General features: G+C 40.9%; 2 protein-coding genes across 6 annotated transcripts; both read left to right on the forward strand.

Annotated features, from left to right (window-relative positions):
• Positions 1-78: 78 nt before the first annotated feature.
• Positions 79-2,791, forward strand: LOC131136661 (rho-related GTP-binding protein RhoA-C-like). Its single transcript, XM_058083797.1, has 5 exons — positions 79-168; positions 1,298-1,453; positions 1,931-2,051; positions 2,143-2,273; positions 2,349-2,791. The coding sequence occupies exons 2-5, from the start codon at positions 1,298-1,300 to the stop codon at positions 2,520-2,522; spliced, it is 582 nt and encodes a 193-aa protein (XP_057939780.1). The 5' UTR covers positions 79-168; the 3' UTR covers positions 2,523-2,791.
• Positions 2,792-2,951: 160 nt separating this feature from the next.
• LOC131136630 (RNA-binding protein 10-like) lies at positions 2,952-16,945 on the forward strand. Of its 5 annotated transcripts, none has more exons than XM_058083721.1 (24): positions 2,952-4,025; positions 4,434-4,491; positions 4,574-4,752; positions 4,824-4,927; positions 5,013-5,180; positions 5,279-5,348; positions 6,631-6,704; positions 7,787-7,873; positions 7,939-7,999; positions 8,075-8,233; positions 8,320-8,480; positions 8,551-8,648; positions 8,901-8,988; positions 10,394-10,601; positions 10,678-10,790; positions 10,850-10,931; positions 11,030-11,121; positions 11,794-11,988; positions 12,660-12,806; positions 13,051-13,104; positions 13,183-13,377; positions 14,863-14,907; positions 14,999-15,054; positions 15,571-16,941. In XM_058083721.1, exons 2-24 carry the CDS (start codon positions 4,475-4,477, stop codon positions 15,659-15,661), a joined length of 2,544 nt encoding a protein of 847 aa, XP_057939704.1. In that variant the 5' UTR covers positions 2,952-4,025; positions 4,434-4,474; the 3' UTR covers positions 15,662-16,941. The 5 variants fall into 5 exon arrangements, with proteins under 5 accessions (XP_057939704.1, XP_057939705.1, XP_057939707.1 ...); XM_058083722.1 differs by having other exon boundaries at positions 10,684-10,790; XM_058083724.1 differs by lacking the exon at positions 4,574-4,752 and having other exon boundaries at positions 15,571-16,943.
• The last annotated feature ends 8 nt before the right edge of the window (positions 16,946-16,953 follow it).

Here is a 16,953-nt window from a genome sequence, read left to right on the forward strand (position 1 = left end):
AGAAAATATATGATTTATTTGTTTTAGTCATACTTCACAAGTTTCATTAAGGAACATCACATGATAACATTTACAAGTGATGCCCACCTGCGCATGCGTTCCAGGGATGGGCGGAGTTAAGTCGGTCGGGAAGGAAGAGCAGAAAGGAGGACACGGGAACATCTAGCGGTAACTCTCTTTCCAGCGACAGCTTTATAACTTTAGTTAGCAGCTTTATGTTTATAAGTTAAATACAAAGATGCTGGGGTGATTTCATTGTGTGTATTGTCGCAATGTAGACTTTAATTGACAGTTATATAAACCAAGGAAAACCCCCATTAGCCTCCCTTGCTAAAGTTAGCTAGCTTGACAGGCCCAGGATACAGTACACTATTAATGCTCTACGTTTAGCCCATTTATTAATCTGCTAGTAATACTGAGCTAAACCGTTAGTGCGGAGTCAACTAGTTATTTTATTTACTAATTATTGGAAATATCCGTCTACGGTTAGAAATTGACAGTAAAAAGTTATCTTACGAACAGTCGCCACCAAAACTGCTGCTATTTGTTTATAAGCAGGAACATGGAGGCAACGTCTCCATGTCTAATGAACTGATGTTATGGTTATATACTTATTATGCCATCTCTACAGTCTTTCACCTTTTAATCACTGAGAGCATATGCTTGACACAACATTAGGTGCATTTATTATATGTAATGCGGTGCAGTAATTGCATGTATGCTTCTACAAGAATAATAATATTGACATTGTCAGAATGGTTTTGATTAAACAGTGTTTATAGTGCTGTACAATTACACTGCATCATCATATAATACTATAAGATGACCATTTGTTTTCAAAACCGTTTTCCGGGAAAAAAAAATATGTTTAAAGACAGAAATCATCTATTAAACACAAAGTGCATTTCCGTTATAATCATGATTTCAATATGATTAAATCAAGTTATCATATTTTATTAATGTGCTTTCATCGTGGCTTGGTTGGCAGTCCCTAAGTCAGCTGGGATAGGCTCCAGCAAGTGGTATAAACGATGGATTGACTGCATATTTCGTGGTGTTCGCGGACACACACTGGGCCATATGATGTGAAAAGGGAACCATAACATTTAGACAAAATCACTGGTGAAACTTAGAGGATCAGGTGCTTTCTTTAAGCAGAATTTTGATAAAACCTCTTGAGACTCTTGTGTATTGGATCAATACAGTCAGTAATGGAAAGGTTATCAACAACATCGCATCGCAAAAGACTCTTCAAATTGGAATAAACTACACATACATATTTTTTTCTTGTCCGTAGATGGCTGCCATTAGGAAAAAGTTGGTTATTGTTGGAGATGGTGCGTGTGGGAAGACTTGTCTCCTCATCGTCTTCAGTAAGGACCAGTTTCCAGAGGTCTACGTCCCCACTGTGTTTGAGAACTACGTGGCGGACATTGAAGTGGACGGCAAACAGGTGACTTTTTATTGGCTGGAGAAAATAGGGTTCCTAGTGATTTAATGTGGTTATTTCACAATACGCATATTTCATTCTTTTTTTCTGTGCATTGTAACACAAGAAACCAGTTAATATGAGCGAGATAACAATGCATGTCATTGGGAAATGCCTGACATGCCTGAAATGCATGACAATAACATGTAATAGTTGCAGTATCTTGCTGTATTGTGATGATTTAAAACACTACAGAAACTTCTTTCCTCAGCGTATTGATTTAACATACTAGCAAATATGTATTTTGTGCTTGTTTTTTTCCCGCTGATAGTATTTAGTGTACCTTGAATCAATATACTCAATGCAGTTAGTGTTAGTTTTAGTCTACCAGAATTAGTTTATCTTTGCTGTATTTTTATGAGATTTATGACATGTTTCTGCTTCATATTGTCTTTTTATCTGCTAAAAGTTCACCATGCAATGCTCTTCCTCTCCTTTCAGGTGGAACTGGCACTTTGGGATACAGCAGGCCAGGAGGACTATGACAGACTGAGGCCTCTCTCCTACCCGGACACAGATGTTATTCTCATGTGTTTCTCAGTTGACAGCCCCGACAGTTTAGGTACGGTTTATTCAACGCTCACCCCCCTGAATACTTTGGATTTCAACATCAATGCGGCATATGGTCCTAATGTCTGTTCAATTCGCTGTAGAGAACATTCCAGAAAAGTGGACGCCTGAAGTGAAACACTTTTGTCCAAATGTTCCCATCATCCTGGTGGGCAATAAAAAAGATCTGCGTAATGATGAGCACACCAGACGGGAGCTTGCCAAGATGAAACAGGTCTGGCATTTCACAATATTATCTTTTGTTTTCCGAAAATCTAAATATAAAGAGTCTGGTTGAAATGTTTTACAGGAACCCGTTCGATACGACGACGGCAAAGAGATGTCGAGCCGCATCAACGCCTCTGGCTACCAGGAGTGCTCCGCCAAAACCAAAGATGGCGTGCGGGAGGTTTTTGAGATGGCGACTCGTGCGGCGTTGCAAGCCAAAAAGCGCTGCAAGAAGTCCACATGTGTTCTGCTATAGAGTTGCGGCGGAATGGGAAGCTGACCCTCCAGCGCACATGGAGAATAGAGCTGGGGCGGTGGGAGGGGGCGTGGGGGCCTAAACAAACATATGGCCGCTCAATTTGTGATCGATCACCCATTGCACAACGGCAAAATCAAACACATCTGCAACAATTTCGGGGGGTTCAAACGTGCCAACATCGTCACGGAGACAAAGGCATAAGTCAATGGGCACATCTCACAGGTAAATAAGTGATAAATATAACATTATAAGGTTATTGATCGAGACGATGTCTTAAGTGTTTTTCTTACTACACAGTATCGCCTACATGTAGTGCCTTGAGAGTAGTAATCGGACCGAGTCACATAACTTGATGAGACGCTATTTGTCATTTGTAGTACCAAACATTTGAACACCTCTGTTGGCTTGCCTCCCATCAGGCCTATCTTCTGACTCAGGCCCAAATCAGATTTCATGAGGTATTTTTTCCCCCCATACCGATATCTATAGAGTAGATGTATGAGTGCAGCCACGTGGTGCTTTGTTTCCTCTAGTGCAGGTCTGCATGCAGTGAATGTGTGTACATTTTATGGCTGTGTGTACGTACCGTGTTTGTCTATCTAAACCACTTGTGTCCATGCCAGTTACCCCCCCACCCCCACCGATCGCCATGTCGTTTGGCTCGGCCTGGTAATAAAATGCTTCTCAGAGTGATATAGAAACCTCCACTTTATGGACGACCATAATAAGTAGAGGCACAATCAGGTTATCTCGAGACTTTTAGGACCTTTGTATGTGTGAAAGAGATTTGATTTTTTTTTTTTTTAAATCAGTGGGTCAAATCTTGAGTAGTGTAGTTGATAAATTTCAATATTATTTCCAGTAGATGATGGATTTATTACTATAATGTCCATGATGTACTATTTGTCTCACAAGGCCTTGTAAGGACATTTTAATGTGTATTTTATTTGCCTTTGACTCAAATCTCTTCAGCATTCTTAATGATTGTTACTATTGTATTATAACTTTATAATGTTGACTATCATTGTCTTTGTTGTTTTTTTTTTAACACGCAATTAATCCTGATTAGCTGATTTTGTAACCATAGTGTCATTGAATTCATTGGCGGGTGGGTTTTTTGTTGTTGTTTTTTTTGTTCTTCGGCGTTGGGATTTCTGCATTTATTTTTGTTTCCCCTGAATAAAGCTGGTTTTAGGGTATTCTGTTGAAAAGGGCATGTTTTAATTCATTTATTTTGGTTTGAATTGCTAATTCAACAGAGCTCTGAAAACGGAAACATCAGCATCACGTGACAGCCCCCTTTTGTCTGCGCCCATTTCTTTCGCCCAATTATCAGCGACCTTAATGTAGCCGTTGTCCAATCAGAATAGAGTAACGCATTGGTCCCTCCCACTCAAATGGTACCTTACTGTGGCCATTTTATTTTCGGCGTTCGAAATTAAAACAATTTCATTTTGGCGACAGTGTTAACTTGGCGAATGTGGGTTGTATAAAAAGCTGGTAAGTATTCCCATTATTATCATATCTGTAATGTCAAGGACACACAAGAACTGATAAACGCTGGGGACAACTTGCTAGCATTGCTTAGCGTAGTTAGCCTGGAGGCTAACATGACCGTCACACGTCATTGTTGAAAAGGCTTGTTGGTCTGTTGTGTTACTCATAATTATACACAATACAATCTTACTATTGTATATTATTTATCGTGTATTAATGTTTGGCGTGGTTAAGCAGGGACCGTGATTCAAAGTTCTCAAAGTGTAATATCTACATCGTAATGCAGGAGTAGATACAGGAAATGTCAACCCGACGTTCAGTATTTCTATCCGTAATTTAGAAAACTCTTATACGGAAATGTCTGTTTTGAGTTTTGTTCCAATTGATTATTGAAAATAATTTTACCTTCAGGGTGTTTATGCTGGAACTGGGAATAGCGTCAGTGGATCAGTATGGACACCGAGGGGAGGTGAGCTGTGTGTGTTTTCAGATCACTTTTCATCATCAGAGGAGGTCATTTGTCATATAAGTAAGGTGTCATCTGTGTTCAGGGGTGGGCGAGGTGATCGCATGGGTCGATATTGCAACAGCCATAATGACCTCAACTTTCGGGACATGGATTACCGTGGTTATGGCCACGACGAGGAGGCTGCAGATGCAGACTGTATTACCGGAATGAATGAGGACAGACCCTATATTCAGAGTGAAACATCTCCAGACACCTTAGCAGGTCAACCAGGGTCCACAGTGGGAATAGTAATGCTGGTAAAACCTGTGCTGACAACTCTATCCTACATTTAGGAAGTAGAGAAGGTGACTGGGGTTGTGGTGGTCCACAAATGGAGCACAACATACGCATACACAAAGAGGAGCAAAGATTCCCGTATGCAGCAAGAATGAGAAAAGTAAGTCGGACTACAACCGGAGCTTTTAACCTCAAACTTACTTCATTTGTTATATGTATTGCTAATTTATTATTGATATATACAGACATTTCCAGTCAAACCAGAGGAACATGGTTGTAGTTCTGAGCCAGATTTGTCTCAAGAGGAGCTGGATCAAAGGGACCAGGATTACCGTGCTGATATGGACTACAATCAAAAGCCCAGCAACATTATAATGCTTCGAATGCTCCCTCCCAACGCCACTGCTAATGAGGTTTGTGAATGTTTATATGTTGCCCTTTTTTTGTGTTTTTCCGCCATTGTGATGCAATTTTGTTGGTGCGTTCATGTTTAATAGAAATGTGTCAACAGATCCGGGCAAGACTTCAGGAACAGGGGATCCAGCCTAGAGAGGTTCGGCTCATGAGGAACAAATCATCAGGTGAGAACTTGTCCATTTCTATGTATTTTTTAATTTTTGGACTCACCCACGGCCATCCATTTAACCTTAAAAAGTCGCTGCATGTCACCGGCTCAAAAAATAAAATAACACTTAGCATATGTCGCTAATTTTGGTGTGTAACTTTCACAATTGGGAGTTGCATAAAAATAATTCACATAGATTGGTATTCACATAGATTTCTATAACGCATACACACCCAAAAAAAATCAACAATTTGTAGTCACAATGTTGTTATGATTGGCTGCATGTTCAACAATAGTTGCTAAACTTTGTCAAATCACTGTCATCAGCTGGCAGCCAACATAAATAGTGTGTGAGCAGGAATAGGGCCCTCAAGGCATCCCCTTTAATATTAAAGGGGACCTATGATGCTTTTTCCACTTTTCTGCCCTATGAATGTAGTTAGAATGTTGTATTCTTTTGTTAAATGTTTCCAAAAAAAACACTCAGTGAGTGGATATTCTTATTCTTTGTGTGTGTGTGTGTGTGTGTGTGTCTTCATCACGCTGACACAATTAAAAACATTCACATGTGTCAGAGGAGTATCTCACCATTTCTGCAAGTCAAGTTTATAATTTTTATCCATAACACTTACCTGTATTCCCCCCCCCCCCTTCATCTCCCGTCATTAATCTACCATATTTGTGTATTCTGAGTACACGGACAAAGCTCACAAAAAACGTAATGGATGACCTGATAGTAAAGTAGCTCATGGTCAGCGTTACTGCGTGCTGCGTTGTTGTGGTGGTGTTTACACGTGCTAACCTCTAGTACTGCTATGCATGTGTGTTCTTTGACTCAGCCACACGGGCATCCACAGTACTGTTTTTCACACACTTTATGTAGTTTTTTTTTTTTTTGGACAAATCACACCGGCTTACTAAAACTAACTAATTTAGCCGCTAAAAATATGCGTGACATACCCTCGATAAGTATGTGGATGTTGTCAGTTCATAATGTCGACCATTAAATGACTGCACTGTGTGTTTCTTGTGTTGACACATGGGTTCGTGTTAAATTGAGGTGTGAGAAGTCTCTCCTTTCTTGATTGACGTCACTGAAAAACGTCATCGCCTCCTCTTAAAAGTGGCTCTCCTTGCTGTTACGTTTCCAAAGGAGACCGCTTGTTTGTTTTTTTTTAAATTAGTGCTGATACAGGGTCTCTCTCTCTCCTCTGTACACAAAGCACTAACCCCTCACTGCGTTGTTGTCATGTTGTTGTTGTTGTTATTCGGTAACCATGGCGCCGGGCGGTGTCCAGGTCAGAGCCGAGGATTCGCCTTCGTCGAGTTTAATCTCATACAGGAGGCCACCTGCTGGATGGAGACCAACCAGGTCACTCTCCCGAACACACATCACACACACACATTGCATACCTATACGCAACGGGGGAAGACGCACTGTCACCTCACGCATGCTTTACGTTAAATTGTAGCATGCGGTTTTTGCTCAGGAAGACAGGTAAGTAATAATGATATGACTGTTGCAAAAACACATGCAAAACATAACTCATACTACAGTAAACCTCGGATATATCGGAAATTCGCTCACAACGGACAGATAAAAAAAGAACCGATTTTTCTGTAATGCATTTCCAATAAAAATTCATTGCATATATCGGATTTTTTATAACGGATTTCGCCTATTTCGGACAAAATCTCCAGTCCCGTTCCAATGCATTTCCATTAAATTTCCCTCGCATATATCGGATGGGCCGCATCGTGGCGCTCCGATTCGCCGAATCGTGACAGGCCGCTATACGACGTCATTTGCAGCGTTTGCAGCGTTGCCTGCGCGTCCAGGTACATTGGAAACATAGTCAAGGAAGTGCCTTTTTATAACGGATAAAATCCGATTTACGCATATACCGGATATAAATCCGATATATGCGTAAAAACGGACATTTTCCGGTATACGCATATAACGGATTTCGCTTATATCGGACAAAACCAGTGGGAACAATTGAATCCGATATATCCGAGGTTTACTGTATTATTACTTTCTTACTGTCTAAGTGTTAAATACTATTTATAGAATGGGATTGTATGTAGAGTATACCCAAATACTTCAATTATATCACATAGTTTTTTGTAGAAGATGGTGTAAGGGAGAGGTGATGTCTACAATACTGTGAGGAGAATTCCCCTTAAGGGGGGGGGGCACAGTCCAACAGTGCAATAAATACACAGAAGGACATCAACGTACAATCTTTCTTTAAAGCTGAAGGTTCCTATTCTCATTTGTCCTCTGTCTTTCCGATTCCGTTCTAGTTTCTTTCTTTCTTTCCCTCTCTCTCTCTCTGGTCCCCCTAATTCACTCTCATCTCTGAGATGAGGCCTCACTCTGATGTGTGTGGCCTAATTATTGCTGATAGTCATATCATATGTTCCCCTCCCTCTCTTTACTACTTCTTTCAGGGCGTGCTGTTGATTCTGGGACATCGGGTGTCGATGCACTACAGCAACCCGAAACCGCGAGCCAATGAGGACTGGCTTTGCAACAAGGTTCATTTCGGATAGTCGCTCAGTCACAGCAGTGGCTTTTTTTAATACATATTTCACTGTTTCAGTGTGGTGTGCAAAACTTTAAGAGGAGGGAAAGGTGCTTCAAATGCAGCGCACCCAAATCGGGTAAAGATTGTTTCTATACATTGTCTTGTTTGCAAGCTAGCACACGCTCAAAGATGTATTTTTTTTTTTTTTCAGAGGCTGAACTGAAGTTGCCCCAGTTGCAAAAAGATTTTGGTCAAGGTCTTAAAAAGGAGGGAGCTCAAGGTTTGCTGCCCCTTCCGGCACCCTTTCACTGCTCTAGTCTTTCCGTCCTCCCGGGCCAAGTCGCACAGCAGGCGGATGTTGCCAACGACAGTGAGTTGTTTAGCTTACAACCTGATTTGATATTAGCTGCTTCTTATCTGAAAGTCAAACTAAAATAATCTTTTCCTCAACGCCAGCTCTGATACTCAGAAACCTCGGCCCGCACACGTCAGTGGAAGCCATTTTGTCCTCCTTGGCTTCATTTGCCACGCTGTCGCCTTCCAACATTCGCCTCATCAAGGACAAGCACACGCATCTCAACAGGGGCTTTGCTTTTCTGCAGCTCACCACCATCGTGGTGAGAAGCATCACGGGAAGAAATGAAACTGTCACCCTTTTACTCACGGGATTCCCTGTTTTGTAACTAGGAGGCGTCCCAGCTGCTACAGATCTTGCAGGCTCTCCAACCACCTCTGTGTGTTGATGGGAAGGTGGTTGTTGTGGAGTTTGCCAAAGGTTCCAAACGGTAAGGCTTATGCTGGTAGCAATGTAAAATAAAAAAAAATAGTGCATATTGTTAAAATATTGCTGAATGTATAGTCTTGAGTGAGGCATGTTGGGTGCAATATTGGGCTCCCTTAGTGCAGGATTCATACTGAAACAGAACAACAATATCTTTGAGGTTAGCTTAATTATCATCTCTTATTAGGGAGACTATTGACTCTTTGTTCACTGTTATCTGTTCTTTCACCACAATCATTTTTGCCCCCCCACCCAGAGATGTGTTTCTGACAGACAGCAGTAAAGTGAGTGCTGCTACGGTGGCCAGCACAGCAATTGCTGCAGCACAGTGGGCTGTCACACAGGTAACCCGAAGCACAGCATCGTAGCTTTTATTTCAGACAATCGCTACGTTTACATGCAGTCAATATTCCGGTTTCTGAAACATCCGGAATCACCCGTTTACATGCCTGAAGAAAAACGTGTTATTTCTGTATACATGGTAATTGTAAACAATCGGGATATTTGTATACAAAAACAACACGATTAAAGCGTCTATAGCAGGGGTGGGCAAACTACGGCCCGGGGGCCACATCCGGCCCGCCAAGTGTTTGAATACGGCCCGTTCGTTCTTTCCAAAGTATTTCATTTAAACTCAACATACGAACTGGCATCATGGCTTGAGCCAACCTTTTGATGGTTGTATCAATTTTGTTATTTGATGTGGTCTGTTGTTTACAAAGTACTCCTGAAAAAAGGGACACAAGCATAATGATGATGATGATAATAATAATAATAAATTCTAAAATATTTAAATATAAAATATTTAAATAAAAATATTTAAATATAAAATATTTAAATATAAATATAAAATAATAATAGCAGATTGCATGACACTTTTACAGATACAATAATACCAGGTGGACTGTTGCGTGTAAAATATATAGTCTGCCCCCCCGTTTTGTTAAATCAATGTGGCCTGCGAGTCAAAAAGTTTGCCCACCCCTGGTCAATAGACATAAAGGACATAAACATTATTCTGTCTTCTCCTCGCTCCAAAAATGTGCAGTTTTGCATGCCGCCATGTTTTCAAATTCTTTTTTCTTTTTTTTAATCAATTACCTAAAAATGTCTTTTTTTTTTTTTTTTTTTTTGGTCCCGTCCAGCCATTGGGGCAGATAGTATTGTTGATCTAAATGCCCTTATATGCTAAACAGATTTGCTCTGTGTCAGGAAACTACAACTACAACTTCCCTGTACCATGACATTTTATTTGCCGTTACTTGATGTTTTTGTTATGCGCATTTGGAGCGACCGGACCAGAGCAAGAAGAAACACAGAACATGTTTTCAAATTCAATACTTCCTGTCAAAGATCCAAGATTCCTTTTGAATGGAACATGTGCAGAACATAAATCAATATTGCTTTCAATGGGATATCCCGATGACCCAATATTCAGATTGAAAAAGGAGTAATATATATATTCTGGTTTTAAACCAGACTAAGAGCATATTCAGGCTTTTCAAAAGGGTTTATTGGGTTATTGCTAATATACTGGTTAAGATAGGGTTATGTGACTGCATGTAAACGTAGCCAATGCCCATACAAGGTGTCTTGTAAAACAGATTTTCCTTTGTTTACATGAAAACGTTCTTTTTTCCAAAACCTCACCCTCAGTGAAAACAATAAGTACATTGTACAGAGATGCCCTGCAGGGTTTACATCATGATGTATTGTCATTCATTTGTTCAATGTGTTTTTCATTCTCAGAATGCACAAAATGGTTCAGCTGGAGGGCAAGGCGCGGAATATAGTGAGCTGTATCAGCAGCGAGCGGCCATAACGTACAACCAGGGTGGTAATGACTATTCTGTGCCAGATGGGCTGCATTTTAAAGTCCAGGCAGACTCCAGGGTTTCTACATTGCCGAATCCAGGAAAACCCCTAATGGGGGTTTATACAAGAGGAACTACTCCAGGTTGATTATCATTTGCTGAGATGTTTCCTATATGATGTGTGATTATATACACTTGACTTTAACATATTCCTTCAAGCTGCAGTGATTCCAGCTAAGGCCGCGACATCCTGTCTAGGTGTTGTGCAGCAGCCTCCTCAACATACTCCGGCTGCCATCACCAAAACGGCTTCCACCACCCCAGCCGGCCAGGTACCATTTGTCAATCATCGCCATCTTTTTGCATTACCTCATCTTTGTGTTTTTTACAGGTTGAAATAGTTGGAAAACCACAAGCGGCCGGTGCCAGCCAGCCTGCAACGCCAGGCACTGAACATGAGCTCCAACGATATCGTAAGACTTACGTGGTCTGCACATGTCTGAACTTGACCTTGTCAGGTTTCTGTTATCGGGAAATGCATGTTGACATATCCAATCTTGTTGTGCTTTAGCTTTACCGGATGTATCTACATACCAATATGATGAAAGTTCTGGCTACTATTACGACCCGTTGACAGGACTGTATTATGACCCAAACTCACAGGTACGCACCGGTAAAGTAAAAATATGAGCCAGAAGTTAAAGGGGAAGTGCACTTTTTTGGGAATGGTGCCCATCATGAAACATGAACATTATAACACAAGAAAACGAGGTGCAGTATCTTGCCCTACTTTGATGATTTAACCCCCTCCTCCCAAGAAACCTATTTTCTTGGCTATTTTGTCTGCTCTCCTTGGGATGGCTGTGTCTTCCAGCACGAGACGTGTGCTCCAGTCCTCGGATAAGAAATGATGCTAACGGCAAACCAGCATCTTGTTGAGTTTTTGTAGTGAAATCGAGAGCTCTGTATCCACTCTTCCGTGTTTGAATGAGTATGTTGTGGTATCTCGCTAGCATCAATACGCTGGGGAAAGACGTTTCTGTCGGCAAGATACTGTAACTTTGACATGTTGATGCATGATCACAGCAGGTATTTCAAATGATGCAATGTTTTTTAAGAGGGATTTATAGTCGAGATGGGTGTGTCCCAATGACTGCATTGTAAGCTAGCTGAAATTAACTTGTTTTCTTGTGTTATAATGCACAGAAAAAGGAAAGAAATATGTTCATGTTTCACATAAGGATTGTGAATGATGGGCAAAATTCCAAAACAAAGTGCACTTCCCCTTTAATACTATTTCGGCCTATTAATCACAGTTTTTACCTTATTTTGCAGTACTATTACAACCCTCACACTCAGCATTTCATGTACTGGGAGGGAGAGAAGCACACATACGTTCCGGCACCTTCCGGCCAGTCAAACACAGAAGGTGCCCCCACTGGTGATTGTGCAGCCCAAGTGGACTCCATGTTTGCTAACAATGGCAGTAAGGAGAAAAAAGATAAACCCAAGAGTAAAACTGCTCAGCAGGTACGTTTCACACAATGAGTGTTAAAGGGAAATCATATGGTCTTCACTCTTTTAGTTTTTTTTTAATTTTCATGTTTAGGTAAATACATGGGGCTCTAATTTTGGGGCGCACCCCACACAGTGGTAATTATGTGCGCATTCAATTTGGTAGACTAGGCTGCACCGAGATGGTTGAGACATTGTCAGCTTGGCGCAGTGAAAATTTCATGACAACACAGGATGCCAAAGGTGCCCTGAAGCGGGTGGTTGGGGGGGCGGGGGGGGGGGGGGGGCATTTTTCCTCAAAGAGCATGAGGAGATACCCAGGATCACAAGCACGATGCCTGGATTAGCCTGCTGCTGTGTTTGATGTCACTGTCAGGAACAGGTGACATGGCCTCCGGGGTGCATGACGCACATTGTGGCCTCTGATGTGCAGTCCAGTGGGCCCTACGCATTCAAAGGCAATGAGAGGTGTTCATTTGATTGGTTAATATTACACTCGGCTGTGTTGAACCCTCTCACGCCTTCTCTCCTCCATCTTTGCCACTTCTACTAGTGGGAGGGACGGAGGCGTGGGTGCGCCGTGCCGGCAACATACCGAAAATAGTGCCCATTATCTTAACGCACATAATTCACGCTACACTTAGTTTGATTGCACGCACCTAAATCGCTCCTGTTTGTGTTAATAGATTGCCAAAGATATGGAGCGATGGGCCAAGACTCTGAACCGACATAAGGAGAACATGCGCTCGGTCTCTTCTTCCCCTGCAGCCGGTTCCACGGATCGCCGAGAATCTGCCAGCGCTGATGCAGGCTACGCTGTTTTGGAAAAAAAGGTGTGATGTACTTCCATATAAGTCCCAAGCTGCAGCACAGCCTTAAAAATAGAGGCGTCACAACCCCCCCTTTTCTTGCTTTTGCATATTGTCTAAATGTGCAATATACAATATATTGTGCCTTTCATATGACAGAAATACTCAAATCAAGGTTTATTTATTATTAATTTATGACAAAAATTGAGTCCTGCTGTGCAAGAATTTGTAACTTTTTTTTTAATAAAAGTGTTTCTCTGCCTCACAGGGGGCGCTATTAGAACGGCCGCAGATGTTTCTGGACCAGCTCAGACAAACAGAAGTAAGAGCATGCTCTTTGTCGATTTTGTCGCATAGACTACAAATACCCTACAAATATATCCTTTTATCTTTCACGTAGTCTTCGCCTCCTCAGCACCCGGGTCTTGTCCCAGCGTATAGCGCTGAAAGCGACAGCGAGGAAGAAGGAGGCGAGAGAGATGACAAGGAAGGGAGACTCACCGACTGGGCCAAACTGGCCTGTTTGCTGTGTAGGAGACAGTTTCCGAGCAGAGAGGCCCTTCTTCGCCACCAGCAGCTGTCCGAACTCCACAAGGTTTGTTTCGTTTCACGCCGTTACAAAACCAACCTCATCTAATTGGATAAAATGCACACTAGTGTACCTTGAGAAACCGTCAGGTGTGCCGTGAGGAATTATCCAATATCACTTTTTATAATTAACATTGATTAGTCATCATTTGCAAATATTATGTCAATAGCCATGAATACATGGACCCAAATATTCCAATTACATTTGGTATATTTGCTCAAACGGAAAGAATTGAACAAGGATGGAATATTCCTTTAAGCAATCCGATTCAGGTATCTTGTACCCGCTCAAACGGAAATTTGTCTTCGTGGTGTTTTTCTTCTTCTGTTGTTTATTAGCGGTTGGAAAGCAGCTTTCGTGTGTGCATTACCGCCATCTGTGAAACACAATCTAAACTTCTATATTTTATTCACAAGTCCTATTTTATTAAAGAAAATATATATCTATATAAAACATGTCCCGAGTTTAATTATAAAATACAGTAAACCTCGGATATATCGGACTCAGATGTATCGGAAATTCGCTCACAACAGACAGATAAAAAAAGAACCGATTTTTCTGTAATGCATTTCCAATAAAAATTCATTACATATATCGGATTTTTTTTTTAAATTTCCCTCGCATATATCGGATGGCCGCATCGTGGCGCTCCGATTCGCCGAATCGTGACAGGCCGCTATACAACGTCATTTGCAGCGTTTGCAGCGTTGCCTGCGTGTCCAGGTACATTGGAAACATAGTCAAGGAAGTGCCTTTTTATAACGGATAAAATCCCATTTACGCATATACCGGATATAAATCCGATATATGCTTAAAACGGACATTTTCCGGTATACGCATATAACGGATTTCGCTTATATTGGACAAAACCAGTGGGAACAATTGAATCCAATATATCCGAGGTTTACTGTATTAGCAAGATTGAATTTGATCTTTTCCTGTTTAAATTGATCCTGGGTGCGTTCTTTCAGCGCATGCTGACGTATATGACGTAACACGTTCAGATCCAGACGTTCTTCGGTTTTAAAAATGGAGGCGAGCAATCGGCACTGGACTCCTAAGCAAAGTTTGTTTTTGATTCAAACTAAATTTCAAGACCGGACAGACGAAAAACTGACAATACAGAGTTATTCCAACAAGTGAAAGAAAAACTCGAGGAAGTCGGTATCACGTGATGTTGATGTTTACGTAGACAAGAGATTGGAATATTCCCTTCTATGGATACCATTGTTTCCCGAAAGGTCATTGGGAAAGAGAAAAAGTGGTCATGTAAAAACGTGGCTACTGTGGAGTGTCTGTGGTGTAAAGACCGGCATAGCAATGTAATATTGGTCCGTGTGGCAACACCTACCTTGTTCCTCCCATAGACCTTTCAATGCACGTGTGATCGTGGTGACATTTTGTAACAATTTTGGTTAGTGGTGTGCCACAAGATTTTTCCAATGTAAAAAAACATGCACTGTTTGAGCTTTTTTTCCTTTTTGCGTGCAGCAAAATCTGGAGCAGAAAAGAATGCAGGAAAGTGCAAGCAAAGAGGTTAGTCCAACTTATTATTTCTTGTATGTGAGCAAATTACTGATTCTGTAGTCGTGTTTTTTTTTTGTTGTTGTTGTTTTTTTTATCACAGAGATGTACAGAAGGACTGGAAGCACCTCACTCTAAGAAAAGGAGGTTGAACTCCATGTAAGCAGAATTATTTCCTTTCCATGTTAGTGTGCTTTGTAGTTCTCCAAAATTTATTGCAAATGTTTCCATGTAACACTATAACTATAGCGACTTCATACAAAAGAGTTGTTGAGAGGCTGAAGCCGGGCCTTTACTTTGTCTGACGCGCCGCACAAAAAAAATCAAAAAATGAGTTTAACATTTTATTAAAGAAAAATAATAATAATCAACTTATGATACCGTGCACAAACTCATAATCAAAGTAGCGGTCAACAAAAAATACGGCAACCCATGTGAACAGGTGACTATATTACCGAAGCGTCACCGCCCATAACCATTTGACCTACTTCCCTTATCCATGTGATCACAACAAATCTAAATAATATCATAACAATAACAAACACCACTATTCAAATTTAAACTATCATGCACCTACAAAAATCAATCAAAATTAATTAATGGCTCCGACAATAACCTTCATAGAACTAGCACTTTGGGCGACTGCATTCAACTCATTTAACTCTTCCTCTTTAGCGACGGAATCACAGGATCAAGCCTCGGCGCCCGGATGCTCCAAGGAGGTGTGAAAAAGGGGCTTCTGTTGCACAATATGCAAATAGAGTAGACTGCGTTCGTTCGACGCAGGACGAAGCATTTACACTCGCCTATTAACACCACATTTGGATTCACTTCATATTTACCTCTTGGCCCCCGACCCCGCGGCAGTAGAGGGCGGGATTTTGCACAGAATGCACCTTTTTTTGTTTTGCTTTTCTTTCTCAACGATGCCATTTTATGTTCTCGCTTACTTTTAAAGCTCGTGTTTAACAAACGAGCTTTATTATCATCTTGAAATGTATGCATAGATTTGGACTTTAACGGAATCCTAACGGTCTATGCAGCGATTTAATTTAACGCTTTACACTTTGTCATTCAGTGAATGACTTCTAGTGGTACTGTGTACAATTCTAACTGTACGTTTTTTTGGATGAGCACATTTTTCCGCCACTAGAGTGGATGGAAAAGTGTTGTTTTACTATTAAGCATATCTGCTTAGGAAGGTTGTCTTGTATTGTTTTGGTTTGTAAATGACTGTTAATAGAATACAATAATTCATAGAATTGTATACTTTCATTCATTTTTCTTGATTCCTTGTATGTTTTTTTTTAAGCATAAACTAGTAAACGGTGTTCCGGTAAATGTGATATCAAAATTTAAATGTGCCCGTCTTTATTTTTCGTCGATTCAGCCCCCCAGGTGTCACGAACGCAGCATCTCTACCTCAACATGCTGTTTATGCCTTTTTGATATCTTTGTTGCTCATGGAGGCAATGTTCGAGAATGGTAATGGCCGCCTTATGACATTTAAGTTGGAAGACTAATATGGACATTTTAGAAGGAAAAACAATTTTGTGTTCATATAATTTACACTAATAAATGTCATTGAATCAACTTAGAACATCACAATTTTTGTGCGTAGTCAAAGGCAGCACCTACAATTGGATACCAGTGATTGTTTCTCAATGAGTACTTAACTTTATTTGTAGCCCTTTAAAAAATTTATTAAAAAAAACAACTGTCAAATGACTTAAAAGCAAAGATTGTTCAACATCATGGTCAGAAGGATACATAACTGGTATTTTAGAGGCGGTGACCTCGTTCATTCCGTTCACAGAGAAGAACTAGTTCATTTGACCCGTTCGTTCATGAACGACACACCACTAGAACAGTGTGTGCCACCCTGTATTGCGCATGTCATGAATGGCGCTGGGCTGTGAATTGCATAAATAGTTTCGACACAAACACAAAATGGATTGAGTCGAAGCTTGCTGACTACTGTAGCGGGCGAATAAAGTTGCTTTTTTTTTGGACAAAAGCTAAAGAACTTGAGAGGACGTGTGGGCTTCGTTAATTGAA

Source organism: Doryrhamphus excisus, chromosome 10 (assembly GCF_030265055.1).
Source record: "Doryrhamphus excisus isolate RoL2022-K1 chromosome 10, RoL_Dexc_1.0, whole genome shotgun sequence".
NCBI classification, from domain to species: domain Eukaryota; kingdom Metazoa; phylum Chordata; class Actinopteri; order Syngnathiformes; family Syngnathidae; genus Doryrhamphus; species Doryrhamphus excisus.

Excerpts from the sequence above, each read along its gene's own strand:
- LOC131136630 (XM_058083721.1), top strand. Across the intron at positions 4,928-5,012 it reads ATGCAGCAAGAATGAGAAAA|ACATTTCCAGTCAAACCAGA; the intron begins GTAAGTCGGACT and ends TGATATATACAG. Across the intron at positions 10,932-11,029 it reads ACATGAGCTCCAACGATATC|CTTTACCGGATGTATCTACA; the intron begins GTAAGACTTACG and ends GTTGTGCTTTAG.
- LOC131136661 (XM_058083797.1), top strand. The coding sequence starts at position 1,298 with ATGGCTGCCATTAGGAAAAAGTTGGTTATTGTTGGAGATGGTGCGTGT. Across the intron at positions 1,454-1,930 it reads TTGAAGTGGACGGCAAACAG|GTGGAACTGGCACTTTGGGA; the intron begins GTGACTTTTTAT and ends CTCTCCTTTCAG. Across the intron at positions 2,274-2,348 it reads AGCTTGCCAAGATGAAACAG|GAACCCGTTCGATACGACGA; the intron begins GTCTGGCATTTC and ends AATGTTTTACAG.